General features: G+C 48.3%; 1 protein-coding gene across 1 annotated transcript; it reads left to right on the top strand.

Moving 5' to 3' along the window:
• LOC134434446 (olfactory receptor 14J1-like) lies at nucleotides 1–24999 on the top strand (the record flags this gene model as incomplete). The annotated part of the gene is made up of 2 exons (XM_063183101.1): nucleotides 1–462; nucleotides 24931–24999. Coding segments are annotated over 2 exons (531 nt in total), but the record flags the coding sequence as incomplete, so codon positions are not given.

The following is a 24999-nucleotide window of genomic DNA, read 5'->3' as shown; positions in this document are numbered from 1 at the left end:
CTGCACTACGGGACCCTCCTGGGCAGCAGAGCTTGTGCCCACATGGCAGCAGCTGCCTGGGCCAGTGCCTTTCTCAATGCTCTGGTGCACACAGCCAATACATTTTCCCTGCCCCTGTGCCGTGGCAATGCCCTGAGCCAGTTCTTCTGTGAAATCCCACAGATCCTCAAACTCTCCTGCTCCAAATCCTACCTTAGGGATTTTGGGCTGCTTGGTGTTAGTGCCTGTTTATCATTCGGTTGTTTTGTCTTCATTGTTTTCTCCTATATGCAGATCTTCAGGGCTGTGCTGAGGATCCCCTCTGAGCAGGGACGGCACAAAGCTTTTTCCACCTGCCTCCCTCACCTGGCCGTGGTCTCTCTTTTCTATAGCACTGGCACATTTGCCTACCTGAAGCCCCCCTCCATTTCCTCCCCATCCCTGGATCTGGCCCTGTCAGTTCTGTACTCAGTGGTGCCTCCAGCCCTGAACCCCCTCATCTACAGCCTGAGGAACCAGGAGCTCAAGGCTGCAGTGTGGAGACTGAGGAGTGGATGGTTTCAGGAATATTAACTGCTGGCCAGTATTTGCAAATCACTTGTAATAAAAGTAACCTTTAATACTTCTTGTTAGTTCCATTTTGGAAGTTCTTTGTCCTTGTTTAAAATTTTAAATATTTTCTACAAAGTGATGTCATTGTTTCTGCCAACTTGGTGTTGCCAGTGCTGCTGCCGTGGCCCTGCCCCTCTGCCCTGTTGGCCCTGGTGTTGCTGCAGGGCCTGAGTGCTCTCGGGGCCGGGCACAGCCCTGGGGGTGGCAGTGCCAGGGCTGCAGCAGGGACAGGCCATGGGCACTGCTGGGGCAGCGCTGACTGCTCAGCCCAGGCTCTGGGGGCTCCAGGCTCCTTGCCCAGGCTCTCTCAAGAACATGGCCAGGCCAATGCTCAACACAGAAAACCCCCGTGAGCAGCCCCAGGCTGGCCGTGGGCAGGCTGGGGCAAACAGCATGGCTGGGGCTCTGCAAGGGCCCTGGGGCAGATGGGAAGGAGCAGCAGAGCAGGGGCTGATCCATCCCCAGTGTGCTGGACAGCCCAGGGCAGCGTCCAAGAGCATCCTCATGGAGCTGCCAACAACATCCCCCCTCTGCAGCCCTGGCCTCTCCCCCAGCTCACACAGGCGCCCCATCCTTGCAGGCACAGACACGGCAGCACTGGCTCAGCAGCCCCTGTTTGCATTGCACACAGCAGGGGGAGCACCCCCATGCTGTTGGTGTGGGGACATGAACCTGAGGGAGCACAAATGCCATCAGCCCCTGGGGCCAGCAAGGGCTGGGGGACACCAGGGAAACCGCTCAGCTTTGTCCTGGCCACTGCAGTCAGCCAGAAAGTTTGTTCCCATCAGCTGGGAGTTTCCTGTGCCACTGCAGAAGCTGTTGCTCAGAGCCAGGGCTGCCTGGCAGCCACCCCCAAACTGCCCTGAGCATTTCCTTGGCTTCACTTTCCTTTACTTCTTTACTCTTTGCTTTCTTTACTCTTCCTGCTACAAATTTCTTTGCTTTCTTTTCGCTTCCTGCTACACATTTCTTCTTATTTCCCACCCCTGTCCCCTCCCCTGCAGACAGCCCATCCCTGTTTGCCCTTTCCTCTCTGGCCCCACTCCCCACTGCAGTTGCTGACTTGGCACCATGGGAACGTCCCTTGGGCAGCAGGATCATCCTACAACTGCTGCAGGAATTGTCTGCAGGCTCCTGCAGTGCCTGGTGCTGCTCCCTTGCCAGCGGCACCCCAGGCCAGGGGGGCACATCTGGGCTGCTGTGTCTGGCTCTGGGGCTCCCTGTTCTGGGCAATGAGGAGGAGCTGCAGAGGCTCCGCAGGACTGACAGGATGGGCTTTGGGGCTGCCAGGAGAAGCTGAGGGACCTGGGCTGCTGGAGCTTCTGAAGAGGAGGCCCAGGGCTCCTCCTGCAACTGCTCCAAGGGTGTTTCCAGAGAATCACAGAATCAGAAATGTTGGATAAGACCTTGGAGATCATCAAGTCCAACCTGTGCCCTGACACCGCCTTGTCTCCCCTGAGCCTCCTCTTCTCCAGGATCAACAACTGCAGGTCCCTCAGCTGCTCTTCACAGGAGTTGGTAGCTTGTGTTCCAGACCCCTTCCCAGCCTTTTTGCCCTTCTCTGGACATGCTCCAGCCCCTCCATGGCTATCCTAAATTGGGGGGCCCACGACTGGACACAGCACTCGAGGTGCTGCCCAAGCATTGCTGAGCACAGGGGAAGAATCCCTGCCCTGCTCCTGCTGGCCAAACCATTCCTGAACCAGGCCAGGAGCCATTGGCCTTCTTGGACCCCTAGGCACACTGTTGGCCCATGTGCAGCCTGCTGTCCCTCAGTCCCTGCAGGTCCCTTTCTGCCTGGCTGCTCTCCGGCCACTCTGTCCCCAGCCTGTAGCACTGCAGGGGTTGTTGTGGCCAACATGCAGGGCCCAGCACTTGGACTTGTTAAACCTCACCTTGTTGGATTTGGACCCTGGATCCAGCCTGTCCAGGTCCCTCTGCAGAGCCCTCCTACCCTCCAGCAGATCCACACTCACACCCAGCTTGGTGTCATCTGCAAATTTGCTGATGCTGGACTCAGTCCCCGCATGCAGATCATCAGTGCAGACATTGAAATCCACGCTGGCTGGCTCTGACCCCTCGGCCATCCTGTGGGTGCCCTGCAATGGCACTCAGGGTGATCTGTTCCATAACCTTGCCAGGCACCCAGGTCAGGCTGACAGGCCTGGAGTTCCCCAGCTCCTCCTTCCAGCCCTTCTTGGGGATGGGCTCACATTGGCACCTCCAGTGCTCTGCGACTTCCCTGCTGAGCCAGCACTGATGGTAAATGATGGAGAGCAGCTTGGGGAGCTCATCCACAGCTCCCACATCCCCCTAGGATGGATCCCATCTGATCCCACACACCTGTGAGCATCTGTGTGGCTCAGCAGGACACCAACTGCTCCCTCCTGGATTACAGGGGGCTGTTCTGCTCCCTGTGCCCATCTACCAGCTCAGCAGAACACTTGTCCTGAGGACAGCCTGCCGTAATATCGAAAATTGAGAGAAACAAGATGTTAAGTAGCTCTGCCTTCTCCTTATCTTTAGTTTCTATATTCCCCACTGCATCCAATAAAAAGTAGAGGTTCTCCTTATCCCATGTTTTACTATTAATTTTATTGTGGAAACCTTGTCTATTTTTTTTCACAGAAGTGGTCAGGTTAAACTCTAATTGAGCTTTCACCCCTTGACTTTTTTTCTGCACGACTTCACAACATTCTTAAACATTTCCTAAGCTGCTTGACCTTCTGTCCAAAGCTGATGCACCTCTTGTTACCCTTGAGTTCCCACAAAATCTCCATGGCCAGCCAGGCCAGTCATTTTCCGCACTAGCTCATCTTTTGCCACACTGGGACAGGCTGCTCCTTCCACCTTAAGATTACTATCTTGAAATGTGTCCATCCTTCCTGGACCCCTTTGTTTTTAAGGGATGTTTTCCTTCAAAAAATCAGGACCTGATTTGGTACTCCCAAAATCAGCATCCAAAACAGGCCAAAGTCTGCCCTTCCTAATTCCAGTGCAGAAGTTTTGTTGCTGCCCCTCCTTCTTTCCCAGAACATTGAAAACTTAATTATTTCATGGTCACTGTGCCCCAGGCAACCTCTGAGCCCAACATCTGCCACCAGCCCTTCTGTATTTGTGAACAGCAGCAGACAGAGCTTTCCTTGGCAGTGGGAGTGTTACCAAAAATTCAGTAAAATAGAAAACTCCTTAACAGCAATGCAGCATTAAAAAGCAGCATTATTTATTCAGGGGGATGCACGGGGGACAGCTCCTCCCAAAGCCCTGCAGGCTGAGTAAAGGAAAGTTTCTGTTTATATTCTGTATATTGCATACATATTCATTGATTTTCCCAGACTAAATATAAATACGATAATGGTTTCCCCAAAATCATTCAGATATTTCCCCTCCCCTTCACCCATGTGTTGTTCTGTCTTGGGGTCTCTCTGGTGGTCCCTGGTGGTTGTGGACCCCAATGTTCCAGTGGGCCTGGCTGAGCTGGCAGGACACTGAGGCTGCTGGACTTCCAGTTCCCCTTCTCACACAATGGGCATTGTGTGGCTTCCATAGGCCTGGGGTTTTGGAGAACAAGCTCCAGGTGTCAGCTCACCTGGTGTAGACAATTTATCATCTGGTAACATGAGGTCACAGAGTGGGCTATGACATCACAGAGCGGGTTATGTGTTTGAGCAGTATGACATCATATACTGCCCCTGTGACATCAGAGAGCCATCTGTGACATCAGAGGGCAGAAGTCTGACATCACAGAGCAGACTGTGACATCACAGAGTTGGCTGTGACCATCTGTTGCCAACCATCAGAGATCAGCTGTGTGACATTGGAGAATGGGCTGTGACATCACAGAGCAGGCTGTGACATCCCAGAGGGGCTGTGTGACATCCCAGCAGGGCTGTGTCAGGTCCCTGGGTTGGTCACTCCACCCCAGCTCCCCCTCACAGTTTCTCCCAACAAGTCCAATGCTGTTCATGCCCAGCAGGGTCCCTGTCCCACGGGATCCCCCCGGCCCACCTGGAGCCACAGCCTCCACCAAAGGATGTTCCACAGGATCCACCCCAGAGCCTGACATGGGGGGACAAGGGGCCAGGGCTGTGTGACCAGGACATCAAGGACGTGGGTTCTCCAGTCACTGTGGCCTGGATTTTGTTGCCCATGGCAGGAAAGATGTCTGGCAGCTGGAGCAGGGTCTGGGAAGGGCCTCCAAGGTGGGGCTGGAGCCCTTGGGCTGTGAGCAGAGGCTGAGGGAGCTGGGCTGTTCCAGCCTGGAGCAGGGAAGGCTGAGGGGCTCCTCATGCCAGCCTGGCAGTGCCAGCCAGGAGGGGATGGAGAACACAGAGCCAGGCTCTTCACCAGGGGGCCTGGGGGGAGACAAAAGCCAGTGGGTGGAAGGGGAAAGAGGAGACATCAGCCAGGGCATGAGGAGATGAAATGAGTCAGGCTGCTATCAGCTTTTCCTCAACACCAAGAGCAGCCTGACCTCCCATCTCCATCCACCACTGACAGCTTGGCAAATCAGGAATTGTTGGAGCTGTTTTGCACCCACTCCAGGATGAGCATCCCGATACAAGAACTTAATTGTTCTTTTGTCAGAAATTAATTTTGGTATGGAAATCACCTCTGAATTGTGGACTCATCAGATGCTGCTGGGATGTTGCACATATCTCAGGGAGGATTGTGATTGTTATGAAATGGTGTCCTGTTCAACTGGGGCCTGTTTGCCATGAAGAGAAATTTTCTGTGCCTCTGAGTGTCACCGGTTCCACACCCCCCAAAAGACACAAACGTGATGAGTTGTGGTTCCCACTCCAGTGGTAGCACTTGGACCTCCCTCCATAGCCAGAGCAGAGCTCCCTTATCCCACAAAGTCCCTGGCAATGCAGGGATGAAGGAAACAGGACAGGCTGTGGGGATCAGGGGCAGGGTAGGGCCAGGGATTTTGGGTGGTTGTAAGCCCAGGGTAGGACCCGGCCCTTGGCTGTGGTGAACCTCATCCAATTGTCCTGGGCCCATGGCTGCATCCTGTCCAGATCAATCTGCAGAGCTTCCTGGCCTCCAGCACAGCCACACTCCCACCCAGCTTGGGCTCACCTGGGAACTGACTGAGGGTACTCTCGATGGCCTCATCCAGATCAGCAATAAAGAGATTGAACTGACCTAGCCCCAGTTCTGAGCCCTGGGGACACCCCTGGATGTGACTCTGTCGACGGAAGGGAACCAGGACATCAGTTTGATCATCACAGGCTCGATTTTATTGATCAGTACGGCGGGTTAAATACAGTTAATAATGAGCTTCATACATATTGCAAAAGTTGAGCTCAGGATTGGTCAGCTTGCATATCAGCACCTACGCCTACTTCTACATTCCTATGGTTCTACTTTTGATACTTTCTACATATTCTTAGGATGTATTCAGGGCTAATCTCAACTCCCTATCCTCATGTTGCAGCAAGGTCGCTGCTGACTCTTCCTTTTAGCTTGCTGACTGCTGACTTTTCTCCTTCAGTTTAACCAGTGGCATTATGTCAGTGTGGCCTTTCTCAGCCAACCAATTATTAATAATGCTCTCCACATTTCCCCCGTTTTCTTCTTGTGCAAGGAGATTAGTTTGCCATGTTTTTGCTATTGTACGGCTGACCATGTTTTGGATACAGTTAAAGATACAAGGCAAAACAAGCAAAAACAGTAAAATTACACCCAGCAATCCTATAGCATAGATCACAAGGTTCCTCAGCCACGGTCCGAGTCCCAGGCCTTTAAGCCATTCGTCAATTCCTAAACCGTCTTCTTCCTTAAGTTTGTGAAGTCCCTGTTGTAACTCTTTTATCTTAGTGTGAATGGACACTGAATGATCAGACAGATTCATGCAACACATTCCCTCGAACTCTTCACATCCATGCCCTTGTGCTAAGAGCAAAAAATCTACAGCAGCTCTATTTTGCAAAACAGCATGGTTAACACTTTGCACATCTGCAGTTAGCATGTCTAGAATTTGTGATGTCTTGTTCAGCTCATTCTTTGCCCAGCATCCTAATTGTTTTGCTAAATTCATGGCTTTATTGGCAGATCCTCCTGGTAAGATAGTTGAAACCACCACCTGTTTGAATGTGCCCCAAAATCGTGGATCTCCTATCTTGCTGCAGTCTAAGTCATGTATGCTACGTTTTCTCCTGTTTGAATTTTGACTCAGCTGCATTAGCAAGGACACATTAGGATGAAACAATGACAATTTTCCCAAAAAAGAGGGTCCACTCTGTGGTTTAGCTGGTATACCATTCCATGCCCTGTCTCCACAAATCAAAAATATTCCTGTGGGTAATTTCATTGGTGCTGTAATATTTGTGCCGTTACATTGACTGTAATGCTGTGGAGAGAATTCACTCACATTCAGGGATGAATCTAGGGTGGCCCATGTTTCTTTAGGTTGGTTTAAATTCTGAGCACCCGAAAGTTTGAAGCTAAACCATCCACCAGCTGTAGTGTTAGATATGCTGGCATTTGTACTTCCAAAAAGATCCAATTCCTCAGGAGGAGAGTGCAAAGAGGTGTTAAGTGATTGGATTAGTAAGCATTGACGATAGCCATCACTCTGACCTGCAGTATACCCCTGTTGCACTGGCAATGTGATGTTTGACATGTTAGACATACATAAGGTTTGATTGTTTATCAAACTGCAAAATTCTCCAGGAGACCACACCGGAAGTTCCACCAGGCATGTTCGAAATGGGTTAGTGACTCCTCCAAGACTAAGACAAAGTGATGATTGGTTAGTTTGATTAGCCAGTGTTACCCATAAATTTTCCCTTGGTTGACTAAAGTGTGTTACTCCTACTGCTTCACTTGCTACAGCATTGAGCAGTATAACAAAAACAAACCTCATTTTTCTTTCTGCTTACTTTGCTTCTCCTTTTCTTCCTTCTGCTTACGTTGTTTTTTCTTTCTTCGCTGTCTTTTCCTTGGTTTGCTAGATTGTCTATTGTAAGGCTGAGTCAATTTTTGAATACACTGATCTAATTCTAAATCAGCATCCTTGCTCACAAGTATAGCACGAGGTAAGTTTGAAGGCAAATCAGCTTTGCAGCGAGCTGCTATGATACGTGAGGCTCTAGTGATTTCAAATATTCTAAGGTTTTCCTGTAACTTCCACCTAAGATATGCTATAACCACTTGTTCTGCACTCTCAAAGAGCTGTAATCCTGTCCGTCCTGGCAGGCCAGTACTTTGTTCAAGAGCTCTAACCCAGATATGATTTCGAATCCACTTTCCAAAACAAGATGTACACCATAAATATCCCAATGACTTCTGTGAATACCAATAAACCTGATTACAATCTGCACAATGCAAAGCTACCCATGCATAGCATTTATCTTTATCCTTTTTGCAAACATAACAAGGAAGCGAATGTAAGTAAGGACCAGTATAAAATTGTGTATCTTCAACCCAAAGCAACCAATTCAATGGTGGTGATCGCAAAGCCTCTTCAGCCTTTTTACTATATGAGGCTAACAGCTCAAGGTCTTTCTTTAACACAAGGCGTATCTTATTTCGTAATCGTAGTTCTTGTTCGTTATCCTCCTCAACAACTATATCCTCCCGAGGGTCCCACAACAGTAAAATTGTTCTAATCATAGAAAATTAATTAGCAATCACTGATACTCCTATTCAAATGAGACCGTTCCCTTTTTTGCCTTCTTTTTCTTATCTGTCTTCAATCTTGCTGCTCCTAATTTCACTGGTCCTGCCACTTTCAAACTTAATTTTTGCAACTTATCAATGCAGCAATCTAATGCTCTATCAGGATCCCCTTGGAAGGGTCCTACAACTGAATGCTGTGTTAAAGGCACTAATTTCCTACACCTTATAGAAACTATACGTGATTTACTTTGAACCTTAATTCTATTTACAATACATTGTATTTCCCATCGATAATAAGCAAGAACCTTCTGTTCAGGAGACTCATAAAGATTTAAAGCTATATATGCGTTTTGCCCTGTTTGTCTCCTTAATTCATCTTGCCAGCTTTTACCCCACGTGTGCTCGTGTTCACAAGTATGACACCACAAATCCCGTAATAATGATTGTTCTATCCAAAAAGTTCTTTTACAACCCCCACAACGTAGGGCTATCCAGGCAGCACAATGTGAATTGTGACAGTCAAGGCAATGTAGTTTCGCTGGATCTGTTAAATGAAAAGTTGATAATGAGTCAATGAAACCAATCAACTCCTGGGCCGTCCGATAGTGACGTGTCAGTGCTCTGTCCACCGCTTCCGAGTACCCCTTCAATTGTAACAGTAGCGGTTGTAGGACTAGAAGCAGTTTCTTCCCCAGCCGCTCCTTGTCCTCCTCTGTAAGGCGATCCACCAGAGGCTGCATCAAAAACAGGTTTAGTCCACTTAGCAGGCACCCACAAAGGCCCTGTAGGTGAGGAAACACAAAGATACCCCCGACCCCAATATAATACCTTTGCAGGTTTTTCCCATAATCCTGTACTTGGGTTCTTATACTTAACCCAGACCTCTGCTTCCTTAGTATTTTCCTGACCTGACCTCGGATGATGTTTAATTGCAGGGGGGGTATCATCTTCCCCAAAAATGCATAAATGATTAATCACATACAAAACCTTAGCCAAACATGCTTGTGGATCTGTCAAATCTTGATGTTTTTCAATATACTGCTTAAGGGTACCGTTTGCTCTTTCCACTATTGCCTGTCCAGTAGAAGAGTGTGGAATACCTGTCACGTGCTTAACAGACCACTGATTCAAAAATTTCCGGACCCTAGCACTTACATAACCTCGACCATTATCTGTTTTGATACTCTTTGGAACTCCCATAACAGCGAAACAACTTAACAGATGTCTGATAACCTGTATAGCTTTCTGTCCTGCCTGAGCCGTAGCCCATATGTAATGACTATATGTGTCTATGGTGACGTGCACATGCTTGACTTAACCGAATCTAGCTACGTGTGTAACATCCATTTGCCATATCTCATTTATTTTTAAACCTCGAGGATTAACCCCGATGCCTAGACCTATCCCACCATTATGATAACTACATGTTGGACATGCTCTGACAATGGCCTTAGCTTCTGACAAACTCAGCTCAAAGTGTTTTGCCAAACCTCTTGCATTTTGATGATATCTACTATGTGCTTCTCTGGCCAATGTGTGCTTGTCAGTAGGACAAGAATTATCAATGGGTAGGGTAACCAATTTATCTGCACGTTCATTCCCTTCTCCTAAACCTTCAGACCACTTATGGCTCCTGATATGAATCACAGAATATGCTGCATTTCTTTCTCGTAAAGCCTTCCTTAACTGTATCAGTAACTCATACAATCGTTTATTGTTCACTTCCTTAATTGCTGCTTCCTCTATTCGTTTGACTACTCCTGCAACATACATAGAGTCTGTGACCACATTTAAAGGCTCCTGTAAGTTGGACACCGCCCATACTACTGCTAACAATTCCAAAGTTTGTAAGCTATCTGCAGGGTCTGCTGTGAGGAGTTGATGCTTCCATTGTCCTTTTTCTTGCCAGGTGACAGCAGCACGCCTTGATTTCTTTCCTGCATCTGTAAAAACTGTAATAGCTCCTTCTATGGGGTTTTCTTCTCTTAAAGGTCGAGTAATCCAGTTCCATTCTGTCATCCATTGCAAAACTCTAGGCACTAATTTACTAGTCTCTACTTTAGCAGGTGACATCAATAATGCTTCTTGTAAATTCTTTGAATTTATCAAGTACCAGTCCAAGGTTTCTTTTTCCATAGGTAATCTAATAGTAGCAGGTTCTCTACCATCCACTTCAAGAATTCTGAGACGCCCCTTTTTGATTAATGCAGCCAATTGTTCAATTTTTGAAGATATTGTTTTCTTATGCTGTAGTGGTGGTGATAACCATTCCAACACCCATATCTCCCCCGTTTTCTTTTGCAACTGAGAGAGAGCACCAAGCAAGTGGCAAGGGCTATTCCAAATAGTAAGGTCAATGGGGTGGTCGAGTTGTCGACGAGACACATACCCTTGCTGTACACAGTTACTAATTTGCTGCAAAGCAAGATGATGCTCCTTTGTCAGGTGTACAGGAGTAGTAGGGTCCACACCTTTTAACAAAGGTCGTAGGGCTTCTAATAAGTGATTTGGTACTCCCACAATAGGCTTCAGCCACTGTAAGTCTCCCAGCAACTTCTGTGCATCATGTAGAGTTTTAATGTCCAATTGTAATTCCAATTTTTGTGGTATCACTATTTGATCCGTCAAAGTCCATCCCAAATATTTCCAGGGCTTTGTAGTCTGAATTTTCTCTGCAGCAATAACAAGTGAATATGCAGCAAGAGTATTTTTAATGGTGTTAATCTGTAAAGAGGAGAATGGCTGTTGCTGTGCAAACAAAATATCGTCCATGTAATGATATATTATAGTTGCTGGCCATTTTCGACGTAGTGGCTGTAATGCTGCATCAACATAAAGCTGACATAAAGTGGGGGAGTTGCGCATGCCCTGCGGAAGAGATGTCCATTCAAATCTTTTATCTGGTTCCCCACGATTTATTGCTGGTAAAGTAAAAGCAAATCTCTTCATGTCATCAGGATGCAGGCCAATAGTGAAAAAACAATCCTTTAGGTCAATAATTAAAAGTGGCCAGTGTTCTGGAATCATAGCTGGATTTGGAAGACCAGGCTGTAAGGCCCCCATTGGTTCCATTTGGTCATTTACAGCCCTCAAATCATGTATCAAACGATATTTCCCTGATTTCTTTCTGATTACAAAAATAGGTGTATTCCAAGGGCTTGTGGACAGTCTTAGGTGCCCTTTTGTATATTGTTCCTGTACCAATTCATGGGCATGCATAAGACTCTCCCCTTTTAGTGGCCATTGCTTAACCATCACCGGTGTATCCGTTTTCCAGGTGAGTGGAATGGGGAAAGTCCAAGCAATGGCAATTACCCCAAAGGGTGCTGATTAGTTAACACCACTCCCAATTGTGTTAAAATGTCCCTTCCAATTAAGCAGGAAACTGTAGGAGGCAGTTGAACAATTGAAAACACAGCAGATATTTGTTGATTCTCAATGCACACAGACAAAGACGGCGACCTGCTTGCCAATGTAAATCCTCCTACTCCTGTGAACATGTTTGATGAAGGAAATAGAGGCCAATGTTGTGGCCAGGCTTCTGGAGAAATGATGCTAGTATCTGCTCCTGTATCCAATAATCCATAAAGGGTTATGCTTTGATGCCCATAGGTAATTTCAACCTTTTGTTTTGGTCTATTTTGTAAATCCACAGTTAAAAGTGTAACACCAGTAGAGCCAAAACCTTTTTCATCCCGTGTTTGACCAGTAAATGATTGTATTCCTGATGTCATTTGTGACAGTGGTACCAATTGTGCAATGCGTTGTCCTTTTGTAATTTTAATCGGAGGATAAAGGGTGTAAGCCATAATTTGTATTTCCCCGGTAAAGTCCACATCGATAACACCAGGCAAAACAAATAATCCCAACATAGTTATAGAGGAACGTCCCAGCAATAATGCTCCACATGTTTGTCCATTTAATATAAGAGGACCCTTTATTCCAGTGGGTATCCTCTCAGGCCGGTTTGTCATTAGTGTGACGTCTACTGCTGCTGATAAGTCCAAGCCGAGGCTCCGTGTTGTTGCGGGTTGCAGACAGGAGGTAGCAGCGATGTCACTGCAGCTGCTGGTGTCTCTGATGTCACTGAGGCAACTTGTGTCTGTCCCTCACTGCCGCATCGGTAACACTTGATGAATGGTCTCGAGCCTCTTTACGTGACTGCCAGTGAGCCTCTTCGGAGAGGAGCAAGAGCAGCTAACACCTGATTTTGAGTAGACTATGCTTTTGCAACCCTAATCCTAATTCCTTTAAGGCTTCTGCTATAAATGCCTGTGAAGCTGTTGGCATTAATGCCATTCACTCTAATGCTTCCTCAATAGTCCAATTTGCCCCTAAAGTAGCTAACACTCTTTGGGTTGCTGGATTGCTATTTTGCAAAGCACACCTGCTTCAATAGCACCCTGCAACACCAGCCCGATCTATAGCAGTAGCTGTTCTATCGATAAAATTTCCAAATGATTCTTCCCTTCCTTGCTTAATACCCATATAAGCCGGTAACCCTCCTGGCTCTTTAACCATATCTATTGCAGCACGCACTAACCACATAGACTCTGTAAGTTTATCTGCTCCCGATATCATCTGTGCCTCTGTACGTAAATATGCCCCTAAGCCCATCAGCTCCTCTACTGTCACCCCATGTAATGGGTCTCCCTGGGCTCGTTGTACAGCAACCGATTCATTTACCAACGCGTGCCAATGGGCATTAAATAATAACTGCTGATGCTGAGTAAATATCAACCGAACTATTCCTCTTAAATCATTAGGACATAAAACCTGAGTATTAAAAAGATAATCTAACATTTGCTTAACAGGTTCACTTTTTACTCCAAACTGACTAACCGTAGAACGTAGCTGAGTTAACAGCTTCCAATCTAAGGGAGTATATTCTGCTATATTATGCGTAAGGTTCCCCTGTGCATCATACTGTGGTGTGTATGTAACTGGACATGCAAGACTAGAAGCTATTTCCACCGCCTCACCATCCCCCATTTGCATTACTTCTTTCGCCAAAGCAGCCCAAGCTTCCCTCCTCTGTTTAGCCATCTCCCCCCATGGATCACGGTGTGCCCCTGGGATGGGATCTGGCCCTTTAAGGGTGCTATGCTGCTGGCACTTCGGTGCAGACACCGAGGTTTCGCGCGGGGGGGGCAGTGAAGCAGAGGCTGGCTCGTGCGGGGGAAGCCCCGCTGGAGCTGACAGTGAAACCGGAGCCGGCTCACATGGAGCCAGCCTGCGGGGGGCAATCAGCCCCCCCGCTGGAGCCGGCTCTGGCGGGGAAGATGACCCCCCCACCGAAGCTGTAACCGGAGCCGGCTCACTGAGGGGTAGCGGCGGAGGCAAGGCTGGCGGCGGAGGCGAAGCTGGCTTGCCCCTACTCCCACCATCCGACCCGCCTGAAGCTGGTGGCGGAGGCAAAGCTGGCTTGCTCCTACCTCCACCATCCGACTCGCCCTCCCCCTCTGACAGGAAAGGTGCAGACGGTTCCACTGCGCCTATAGAGAAATCCTCCACACCACTTTGCTGGGGACTCTTAGGCATAAGTACTTTAGTTACAGAGGGTGCCAGGGGATCATCTTCACGACCATACCCTATATTCCTCTTATGAGCTTCTGTCGCCCTTTCTGCTGCCTTTCTCTCAGAGACCTGCTGAAGTAACGTGTTATACACCACCCACCATAACTTCCCGAATTTCTTTGCTGACTTATCATCGTCTAGTACTGTATCCCACAATATTTCCCCAAACTTTCTCCACTCTGATAACTCATGAACTGTATGAGGATTAGAAAAGATACCCTTAGCATGGCCATAAGCTAATAACCCTGGTAACTCCTTTTTTAAATCTATCCCTTTTATCCCACGCCGCTCTAAATAGGCGGTAAATAAATCATATGCCGCTTGCCTATCCATACCTATTAATCAGCGCGCGCTGTTGCAGCTCTCCAGGCTCCTGCGACACGTATTGGCTTAAGTCACAGTTGTGAACCTTAAGGGTGCTTCAAATTCCGGCACCGTCCCGGCTGCTGGGACCCAAACCCAACTTCCGGACCGTGGCGTAATCCCTTTTTCTTTTAATCCGAGAAAAAGGGCAGAGATTCGGTTATGCCCGCATTCTCCACCATTTGTCGACGGAAGGGAACCAGGACATCATTTTGATCATCACAGGCTCGATTTTATTGATCAGTACGGCGGGTTAAATACAGTTAATAATGAGCTTCATACATATTGCAAAAGTTGAGCTCAGGATTGGTCAGCTTGCATATCAGCACCTACGCCTACTTCTACATTCCTATGGTTCTACTTTTGATACTTTCTACATATTCTTAGGATGTATTCAGGGCTAATCTCAACTCCCTATCCTCATGTTGCAGCAAGGTCGCTGCTGACTCTTCCTTTTAGCTTGCTGACTGCTGACTTTTCTCCTTCAGTTTAACCAGTGGCATTATGTCAGTGTGGCCTTTCTCAGCCAACCAATTATTAATAATGCTCTCCACATGACTCCAATCCTCAGCTGCTCTGAGTGCCAGGGGTTGGATGAGGGAAATGGTGGGGAGGAGATAAAGTGTGATTGATTGTCAGCCATGAAGGGTCTGGATTTTCATATCTGTTCAGACTGCATGAAGAAGTGCTGGGGATCAATATCAATTGGACATTGCTGATATCAATCTATGAGCAAAATAAGAAAACAGGAAAAAACAATTCTCTCTGCATTGTTTTAAATACAGTATATTCACTTTAAATAGACTTCTGAAATCTGTCTAATTAACCAAAGAACACATGAAAACTTAGATTGTTCCCAAGGGCTTTTCTTGTTCAGGTGTGTTTGGAACAAATATTTATTACCCTTTTACATTGAATTTCTGAATGGAAGACCTCAAGAAAAAAGAGGCCTCTGGAGAAATAAAATTCATCATCAACCTCCAAGTGGCTGAGAACCCATCCCCATCAGGGCAGAAATGAACAGAAATGGGCACAGTTTTGTGGCTGCCCCAGCTTTGGCATGGGCCCTGGGCCTGCAGCAGGAGCAGCTCTTGAGGGCCCCAAGGCCAGGGCTCTTGTGTTGCCCTGGGCAGATCGCATGGCAGCAGGGGCTGCAGAACCCTCAGCACCTCAGCCCGAGGGGAGCAGGGCAGCCAGGGAGCCTCCTTGGGCCTTGGCCAAGCACCTTACCCATGGCTGGGGCTGAGTCCTGTGGCAGCTGCAGCTGCTGCTGTGCCCTTGCCAGGGGCTGAGGCCATGGGGCAGTGCCCAGAGCAGCCTGGCCTGAGCAGAGCTGTGGGGCCAGAGCCGGCTGGGCTGGGCTGGGGGAGGCCCTTGGTGCTGCCCAGAGCTCAGGGCAGCTGGCAGAGCTTGCAGGGAGCTGGGCTGGGCTCAGAGAGCCTGGCCCAGAAACCATCAATGTCCATCTCAGCCTGGCTGAGTGTGCAGGGGCAGGACTCAGGCCAGGCCTTGTGGGGCAGGGCCAGCGCCTGTGCAAGGCATTGCAAACAGGCAAGTGGCCCAGAGAGGAGGCTGCTCTGTGCCCTTGGTGGCATTGACAGAGCAGGGAGGGGGCCGAGGACATTTGTCAGCACCAGCCTCTGTGCCCATGCATTGGCAGCCCTGGCTGCTGAGCCCAGCTTTGGCCTGGGCTGAGTTTGGCTGTGGCCCAGCTCCATCCTCCTGCGGGGCTTAGAGCCTGTTCCCAGCCATGGCCAGCCCTGGCTGCCTCTCTGCTGGCCCAGAGGCCGGCAGAGCCCGGGGCAGGGCTGTCTGTGCAGCCCCACAGTTGCCAGGGGCTCTGCAGGAGCTGGCAGAGGCTGCCCAGCAGGGAAGCCATGGGGCACAGAGCCCCAAGGCTGCTGTGGGCACCACAGCACAGGGGCCGTTCCCAGCCGCAATGCTCCTGGCCTGGGCTGGGCCTGCACAGGGGCTGGGCCACCATGGCTGGGCCAGCACAGGGCCACAAAGGGGCCACACAGCCGCTGCCGGGGCTGACAGCAAGGCCAGGCACACGCAAGCAATTGCTGAGCATGGCCTGCTCTGGCCAGGCCTGACTGTGCTGAAGGCAGAGCTCAGCTGCCCTGGGGGCTGCAGGAACACTCCACATCCCAAAGAGTCTCCATGGCTGTGCTGGAGAGCAAGCCTGCAGGAGGGAAATGCAGGGTTGCTGTGGGATGGGGAGGGCATTGAATTCCAGCACACACCTCAGCTCTCTGATTATCCCGGCACCATGCTGGGCCCTGTTTCAGACTGGAGCAGAGCAGATGTTGATGGGACAGGAGCCCTGAGAGGGTGTCAGGGACCTGCAGCTTGCAAAGTGCTCTGCTCTCCCTCAGGTGCTCCTGGAGAGATCCAATCCCAGCTGGGCACCTCAGGGCACAAGTGGCCCTGCCTGTTCATGGGCACACAGCTGATGTCTGGAATGGGGCACAGGTGTTAATACCTGTTAGTTTCATAATATACAAGTGAATCTTTATTTTCTTGGTCTTTTGAGAACTTTTGAGAAATGTAAACGTTTTCTCTTCTGGAACAGGAATTTCCTGGATGTGCTGGATTCTTCTTCTGATGGCAGGAGAAGAAATACTCATCTTCCCCTCTGCCTTTGCCACAAACATTCACTCTAATATTTAATCACACCTTCCCTTCAGGTATTTCCAGCTCTCCTGTTGAAATGGCCCTGTCTAAGAACATCTCTTCATTTAGAGCAGCTGCATCTATGCTTTCCATCTCTCCCAGATTTTCTCATCCAGATGCTCTCTGGTCATTCAAGTACCTCTCAACTGACTCGTTTCATGCATTGAATATCAGGGAGTTGTCAAATCTTTCTGATGTTTAAATAAATATCACATTAGACAGCATCCTAATTGTGTTTATATCTATCATAGAATTACCACTTCTTATGTCTTTGTCCAAAACTCTTGCTATACGACAATCCATGGGGAATGGTGGACATGTCAGATGGTGCTGGGACATCCCAGAGATCCAAGGGAAGAGCTGTGATGGTTATTAAACTGTTCAAATGTTCAACTTCTGCCTTTGGCAAGAAACCTTTCTGTGTCTCTGAGTATCACCAGGCCCTGAGCCCAAAGGACACAAACCTGATGAGTTGTGGCTCCCATTGCAGGGGCACTTGGACCTTGGCTCTGTGCAGGAGAGCTCTTCATCTCCTTTCTCTCTTTTCCTCCCTCTGGGTATGGAGGGAGCTCCTCACTTCAGCGTGTGACTCATGTGTGCAAAGAGCAAATCTGGGCAGAATTGGGGCAGGGAGGGTTTGCACAGGAGGATCTGTTGGGATCTGTGCTGGGCACAGAAGGTGTTTTCCATTGCTCTGAGATGCCTGCTGTGCAAAGTGGATTTAATACCTTGCAGAGGAATGATTTTGGCATATGATGGAGCTGTGCCTTCCCTTGGCTTTGTTGGCTGACAAGAAATGAACATCCCTCTGTGTCTCGGGCAGCTCCTTCTCCAAGGAAAGCAGGTGGGAGTTGGAGCCAAGGAGCTGAAAGCTGCAGGTGCATCCTGGGCTGGAGGGAGCTCAGATTTGCACAAGGCTGCCCTGAGTGCCAGGGCTTGGATGGGGGAAATGGTGGGGTGGGGGTAGGGACAGAGTCTGATTGATTGTCAGCCATGAAGGGTCTTATGTCGCAGAGAACTTTTATGAAAAATCCTTTCTTTAGGATTTTTCCTCCTGAGAAGCTGAGAGACCTCAGGAACCAAATGTAAACAATGATCATCTGCTGCTGTTGAAGGCAACATGTAGATCTCTGATTATTCTCATGTAGTTGTTTGTAATTAATGGCCAATCACAGCCCTGCTGGCTTGGACACGGAGCTGGAGCCACAAACCTTTGTTATAATTTCTTTCTTTTCTCTTCTTACCTTAGCCTTCTGATGAAACATTTTCTGCTATTCTTTTAGTATAGTTTTAATGAATTATATATCATAATATAATAAATCAAGCCTTCTGAAACGTGGAGTCAGATCCTCATCTCTTCCCTCATCCAAGAACCCCTGTGAAAAACGTCACAGTCTTGATTTTCATATCTGTTCCAACTACATGAGGAGGTACTTGGATTCAAAGTCAAATGGAGATTTCTATTAACAAGAAAAAAAAACAAACAACTAAATAGGACCTAAAAAATGTTTTCTCACTGTCTTTTTAAATAGAATATATTCAGTTGAATGCACTTATGAAATCTCTCTTTGTTAACCACGCAAGATTTGGAAACTGAAATAAAATTGTCCCCAGAGGCTTGGCTTGTTAAGGTGTTCTGAATGTCAATGAGCTCTGGGACACTGAATTCCTGCACTCAAGAGCTGAAGGCTGAACAAGCCTCTGGAGCAGGAAAATTCAGCAGCAGCCTCCAAGGTGCTGAGGATGTCAGCAGCCCCCACTGAGGCCATCCCTGCCCAGAGACCATGGGGGAATGGGCAGACAAGGAGAGCGTCCCTGGGGCTGAGGCAGCACAACTCAGAGGCAGCAGCGGCTCCAGCTGGGAAATGGAGTGTGGAATGTGGCTGGGAAAGCCCTGCCTGGGCTGTGCCAAGGAGGACACACAAGCCCTGACTCCCATTCCCCAAACAAACTCTTTTAAGGAGACATTCTAAAGGAATTACAGTTATGTGCTCTGAGTTGAACTCACTGAAGAAGTACCATCAAGAGATTCTTAGGAGCTCAAAACTATAAAACAGCCTTTACTGGGAACTTGACAAAATCAGAGAAACTTTGGCAAAACGTTTATTATGACATTTTTGTTGGTTTGTTTATTCAAGATTTTTCTAATCTTGAGATTTCTTAATTAGTGTATTGATGAGTGTGTTGGGTTTTATTGTCAATTAAATATTTATGTATTATTTTTTGTTGTGAGATAGGATTGCGAGAAAAGTAAAGTAGGCTTAAGATTTTTAAATGGTAGAAAGAAAATTTTATTAAAAGTAACTAAAAGAAAAAATGTAGTAATAATTAAAATAAGCTCTTTAGAACACTTTTTTTTACAATTTTTTTTTTACTGGCAATATAAAGAAACTAAACTTAAAATTTCTACTTATTTACTATTTCTAGAATAGTCTTTTTTTAGTTTACTTTGGGAGAGGAGTTTTTCTTGTTAAGGTTATGGAGATTCTTTTACAAGAGGAAAAAATAGCTTTTTTTCTGGTTCTTAATTTTGTCATGGATAAGAGTGGTCTGGGGGACTTTGTTATTGTGAAGTTATTTTTATTGCCAGGAGGTTTTTTACAGCTTGTTGATGGGCCATGTTGACTTATGGGGTATTGTTTTAAAAATAGTTCTTTAAAGGTAAAAGTGTTCATAATTTACTTTTAAAATTATTTTTATCTCTTGGAATACAGATCTTCTCTTGGGAATACTGGATTACTTTTTTTTCCCCTGTTTAAGCTTTTTATGTTATTACAGTTATTTTAACAATTCTTTTCTTTTAGCATGTAGGTTTTTCTTTGATATTAATTTGAATTTTTTTATTAGTTTTATGTATTTTAATGAAAAATAGGTTTTATGGAATTTAATTTCTTCTTTACTGACTTTGATGGTTTTATGTTTATTTTTTATATGCTTGCATTTTGTTTTTCTTTTACTCGAGGGAGGACTGAAGTATTGAAAGGATTAACACCTGACCTGCCAGTAGCTTGTGGTTGAAGTTGTGGTTGGGTTAGGATTGGTTTTATGGTTCATTTTTGTGGGGTTTTTTGTTTAACTTTAGTTCTAGGGTTGAATTTGTGTGCGTTGTAGGTTGTAGGAGTTTTTTGTTTTAATTGTCTTGGGGGGAGGGGACTTGATGGTAAGATTTTAATAGCTGTGGCTGGCTTTGTTCTGGTTAGGGGTTTGTAGCCTCTCTTGTTTTCCTGTTTGGTACTTGTTGACGTTTGGTTTAGTTAGAACGGGGCCGACTGGGGGGAGCAGGGGGCAGTCTGGGGAGGTGGGAAGGGGCTCACCCCATGGCAGAGTTGCTTGGTTTGGTTTGGTTTGGTTTGGTTTGGTTGGGTTTGGTTTGGTTTGGTTTGGTTTGGTTTGGTTTGGTTTGGTTTGGTTTGGTTTGGTTTGGTTTGGTTTGGTTTGGTTTGGTTTGGTTTGGTTTGGTTTGGTTTGGTTTGGTTTGGTTTGGTTTGGTTTGGTTTGGTTTGGCTTGGTTGGGTTGGGTTGGGTTGGGTTGGTTTGAATTGGTTTGGTTTGGGTTGGTTTGGGTGGGTTTGGTTGAGATGGGGGCTGGGGCCAGGGCCTGCTGCTTCATTGTTGACTGGGAAAAAAAGAGGAGGTTCCTGGGTTTTTTCGTCTTTAACATTTGTGTTTCACAGAGGCGTGTTCAGTATCTTAGTGGTTTAACAGATTTTCAGTTACACAAAAATTTTGTATTACTTTTTAAAATTCTTCTCATGTCAAACTACAACAGACATTAAACCAAGAAAAAACTCTTCTCAAATCATTGACTTGGCCCATTCAACTTCACAAACTCAACTCTATGCCTGTTCAATTTAATGTTAAGCAAAATTTGCAAGAGAATCAGAAGAAGAAGACACAGAAAGACAGAAAGACAAAAAGGATACAGAGAGGCACACACAGAGCTACCAACTCCTGGATTTCAGTGGTGTTCAGATGGAAATTCCAAGAGGAGGTAGGGTCAAGATGTGTGCTTGCCTTGTGGTCATCCACCAATACCCCTTGATCTTCCTGGGCCCTTCCCCCAGGTGGGCCTTGGGGTCATTTGGTCCCTCAGGAGCTGGGCTGGGGGCTCCAGAGGTGGCTGTGGAGCATTGCCTGTGCTGTGCCAGGGACTGGCAGCCACTGCTGGGCTGGGATAGAGGCTCTGGGGGGATTGGGGTTCCAGGCAGGGCAGCGCTGGGGTCACAGGGCAGGGCAAGGCTGGACCTACCCCTTCTTCCTCCCCCACACATGAAATATTTCCAGCCAACAATCTCCTCCAGTCTGTCACAACAGGCAGTGTTGGAGGTGAAACCCCAATTCTGGGCATGGGCACCTGGCCAAGAAGTACAGTTCTTTTCCATAGGAAGGAAAGCACAGAGCCCCAGTGTTTGGAAGGCAGGTGAGAGCCTCAGTAGGCCAAGGCCATCCAGACTTTTCAGAAATGACGTATTTTGTCTGGGAGCTATCTTTGGATGTAGGGAATTTTGGAGGTGGAAATCCAATCTCAGCCATGGGCACCTGGAGAAGCAGGACAATTCTTTCCCATGGGAAGGAAAGTGCAGAGCCTTCTCCAATGTTTTGGAGACAGATGGGAGGTGACCCTTGTAAACCAATGCAAGACAGACTTGTCCTGGCAATATTCCTATGGGAACAATCCCTGGATATAAGGAAATTTGGAGGTGAAATCCCAATTCTGGCCATGGGTGCCTGGAGGAGAAGGAGAGTTCTTTTCCATTGGGAAGGAAAGCACAGAGCCCCAGCGTTTCATTAGCAGATGAGAAGCGACCCTCAACATGCCAAGGTCAGTTGGCCCAGTCAGGCAGTCCATGGGAGGCCAAACCAGTCAGACATGCTCTGTGTCTCCTTGTTTTTAAGAGGCCCCATAATGTCACAATGGTGCCTTGATTCCATGGGGTCCAGCAGTGTCATAATGGACCCTTGGTTCAGTGGAGTTGCACAATGTCAAAGTGGCCCCCAGGTTCCAGAAGGCCCCAAGTGTCAGAATGGTCCAAATGATTCCATGAGGCCTCGCAGTGTCACAATGGTCTCTGTGGTTCCCCAGGCCCCACAATAACATGTGACTCTTCTGTTCCATGAGCCCTGAATGTCACAATGGACCTGTGGACCTTGGGGGTTTGCAGAGTCACAATGGTCTCCTTTGACTCAAGAATGTCACAATGGATGATTGATGACAGGAGGCCTCTCTGTGTCACCCTGGAGCTTTGGTTCCATGCAGCCCTGCAGTGTCACAATGAACCCTAGTTTCAATGGGGTTCAACAATGTCACCATGGCCCCAAGGTTCCATGCATCCCTGCAGTGCCACAATGGCCTCCTTCGGTTGAGCAGTGTCACAATGGACCACTGATGACACGAGGCCCTGCAGTGTCACAATGGACCTTTGGTTCCATGCAGCCCTGCAGTGTCACAAACGCCTCTTGGTTTCATGAGGCCCCACAGTATCACAATGGGCCTCTTGGTTCTGTGGGGACCCCCAAGGTCACAATGGTCTCACTGGTTCCGTGAGGCCTCACAGTGTCACCATGCTTTGCTTATTCCATGAGGTCTCATAGTGTCACAAAGGTGCCCATGATTCCATGAGTACCCAGAGTGTCACAATGGTTCCTTTGTCTCACAGAGCCCCACAGTGTCACAATGACCCCTTGGTTCCATGGGCCCTGTGCTGCTGCATTCCCCCCTCCCCTTCTCAGGCCACCCTGCCAGCTGAGAAATGCTCCTTGGGCCTTGGCCTTGGCCAACAGCCCCTGGGCTCAGCTCCTCTGCAGCTCATCACAAACACTGTCTGCTCCAGGCACTGCCGCTGCCCAACCAGCTCCTGGTTCCTTAGCAGCAGCCCTGGGAAGTGTTTGTGTTCCCTCAGTGGCACAACATCCCTGTTCTCACACTGCCAAAGAAAGCTGTTGATGTCAAGTGCAGCCAGGATGAGCCATTGCTGGGACTGAAGCCCCTCTCTTGGGGCCCTGCAAACAGCGCTCCAAAAGGAGCCCTTGGAGCTCTCCTGGGCCAGCGACTCCCTCTGAGTGGGGCCTCTCCCAGCCGGGAACTCTCCCGTTTGCTGCACTCGGGGATCCCCAACAACCACAGAGCCTGGGCCAATCTGCCCCCCCCTCCTCCAGGCTCAATTCTTTGCCTGCAGGGGAGATGGCAAAGGATCCACAGGGAGCATTTCCTGCCCTCAGGGGAATTGCTCACAGGTGCCTTGCACTGACTCTTTGTGTCTGTGTGCACACAGGAGTGCCTGTGCTGGGGAAATGTGGCAGAAATGTTGCTCTCTAAGGGGTTGGAGTGCCTTGGATAGCTGAGTCAGTCAGGCCTGTAAGTGAGGTTAAGTCACGAAGTCTAAGCTAAGCTAAATGCTGCTAAGAGTTTTTCTTTTGCTAAGTTTTTATGTTGAATATAAGTTAAGTTGAATATCGTTGAGTGTTATTCCTTTGTTAGATTGCTAAGTCATAGGCTGGTTGTAAGTAAGGTTAAATACTGTTAAGCTCTGTTCTCTTGCTAAATTGTGAAGTTGAAGGTATCAGTTAAGGTTAAGTCCTGTTAAGTTTGACCCCTTTTAACCTTTTGGGCCGTATTCCTTTCATCCTTGCCCTCACTGCCCTTGTGTCACACACACACAGGGACAGTTCTCAGTTCATTTCTGGTTTGATTGCCTGGATTTGGTTTGGTTTTGTTGTTGCTTACTTTCCTTGGTGTGCCTGAATTGTCCAGTCAGGAGCAGAGTGACTCTTGCCAAAGAACTTTGTGCTGCTGTCCCTTAATATTAAATCTGGTTTTTGCTGCTCCCTTGCTGGGGATTTTTTCAGCACTCTCAAGCCTTCGTTCGTAACAGGGTGAAGGAGCCCTGGCCCAGGCTCTGGCCCTGGGGGACACGGGGACACTGCCGGGGGGTCCCTGTCCCCCTGTCCCACCCCCAGGGCCCCGGCCCCCCGTCCCTGTGTCAGGCTGTGAGGTCGATCTCGTGGAACATCCTCTGGGGGAGGCTGCGGGGCCGGGGGCAGGGGGACCTGGGGTGACAGGGGACCCTGCTGTGCATGAGCAGGGTTGGACTGCTCTGGGGGGAGCTGTGAGGGGGGCCGGGACAGAGTAACCTACCCAGGGACCTCACACAGTCCCATGTGCTGTCACACAGCCATCTCTGATGGAACACACCCCCTGTGATGTCATACAACAGCCTGTGATGTCACACAGCCTTCCTGTGATGTCACACAGTCATCTGAGACGTCACCCTGTGATGTGATACAGCCATCTCTGTGATGTCACAGACGACACTGTGATGTCATAAAGTCACCATGTGATATCACTGTCTTTTCTGTGATGTCACAGTCTGTTCTGTGAGGTCACAGCCTGATCTCTGATGTAGCACACCCATCTGGTGTTGTCACAAAACAATATTTGATGCCACAGATTAACACTTTATGATGGCAGAGTCGGCTCTATTGCCTCACATCCTACTCTGTGATGTCACAGCCAGCTCTGTGATGTCACAACTCCCTCAGTGATGTCACAAAACACTCAAGAACTCAGTTACATTGAAATGTTGAAGTTTCTTGCACTTTGAAGAGATTCCTGTCAGGGGCAAAACTGAGAAAGTGTCCCCAGGTTCCAGGAAGACCAGAACACTGAAGGCAGTGATGGCAGCTGGGGAAATGGCAAAGGTGTCTCTGGTGCTGAGCAAAGCTGGATGTGTTTGAGGAATGCAAAGGGCCCAGGCCTGAGTCCCAGCCCCTGGCCAGGCAGATCCTGTCCCTCCCTCCTTGCTCAGGGCTCTTCTCGGCATGGGCACTCGCATGTGGGGATGTGCAATGGCAAGGGCAGGAGCATGGGGCGGCCCCTGCCAGGCTGCTGAGCAGGGACAAGGAGGCAATGAGGCCCCAGGCCTGCAAGGGTCACTTGTCCCCTGCTCCTGCCTCAGGCCCAGGGCCAGCAGCCATGGCCAAAGTGCTGCCCAAGTTGGCTCTGGCAGGGCTGTCTTGCAGCTGCTGCCCATCCCTGTGCCCTGTGCAGCCCAGGCTGTCCCACGGTGTCCCTGCCCTGCGTTTCTGTCCCTGCAGGCTGTCGTCCCTGGCACAGTACAGGCAATGCTCCATGGCCACCTCTACAGCCCCCAGCCCAGCTCCTGA

This window comes from Melospiza melodia, unplaced genomic scaffold, assembly GCF_035770615.1.
Source record: "Melospiza melodia melodia isolate bMelMel2 unplaced genomic scaffold, bMelMel2.pri scaffold_37, whole genome shotgun sequence".
NCBI lineage: Eukaryota > Metazoa > Chordata > Aves > Passeriformes > Passerellidae > Melospiza > Melospiza melodia.
This window is presented reverse-complemented; position numbering and strand designations above follow the sequence as displayed.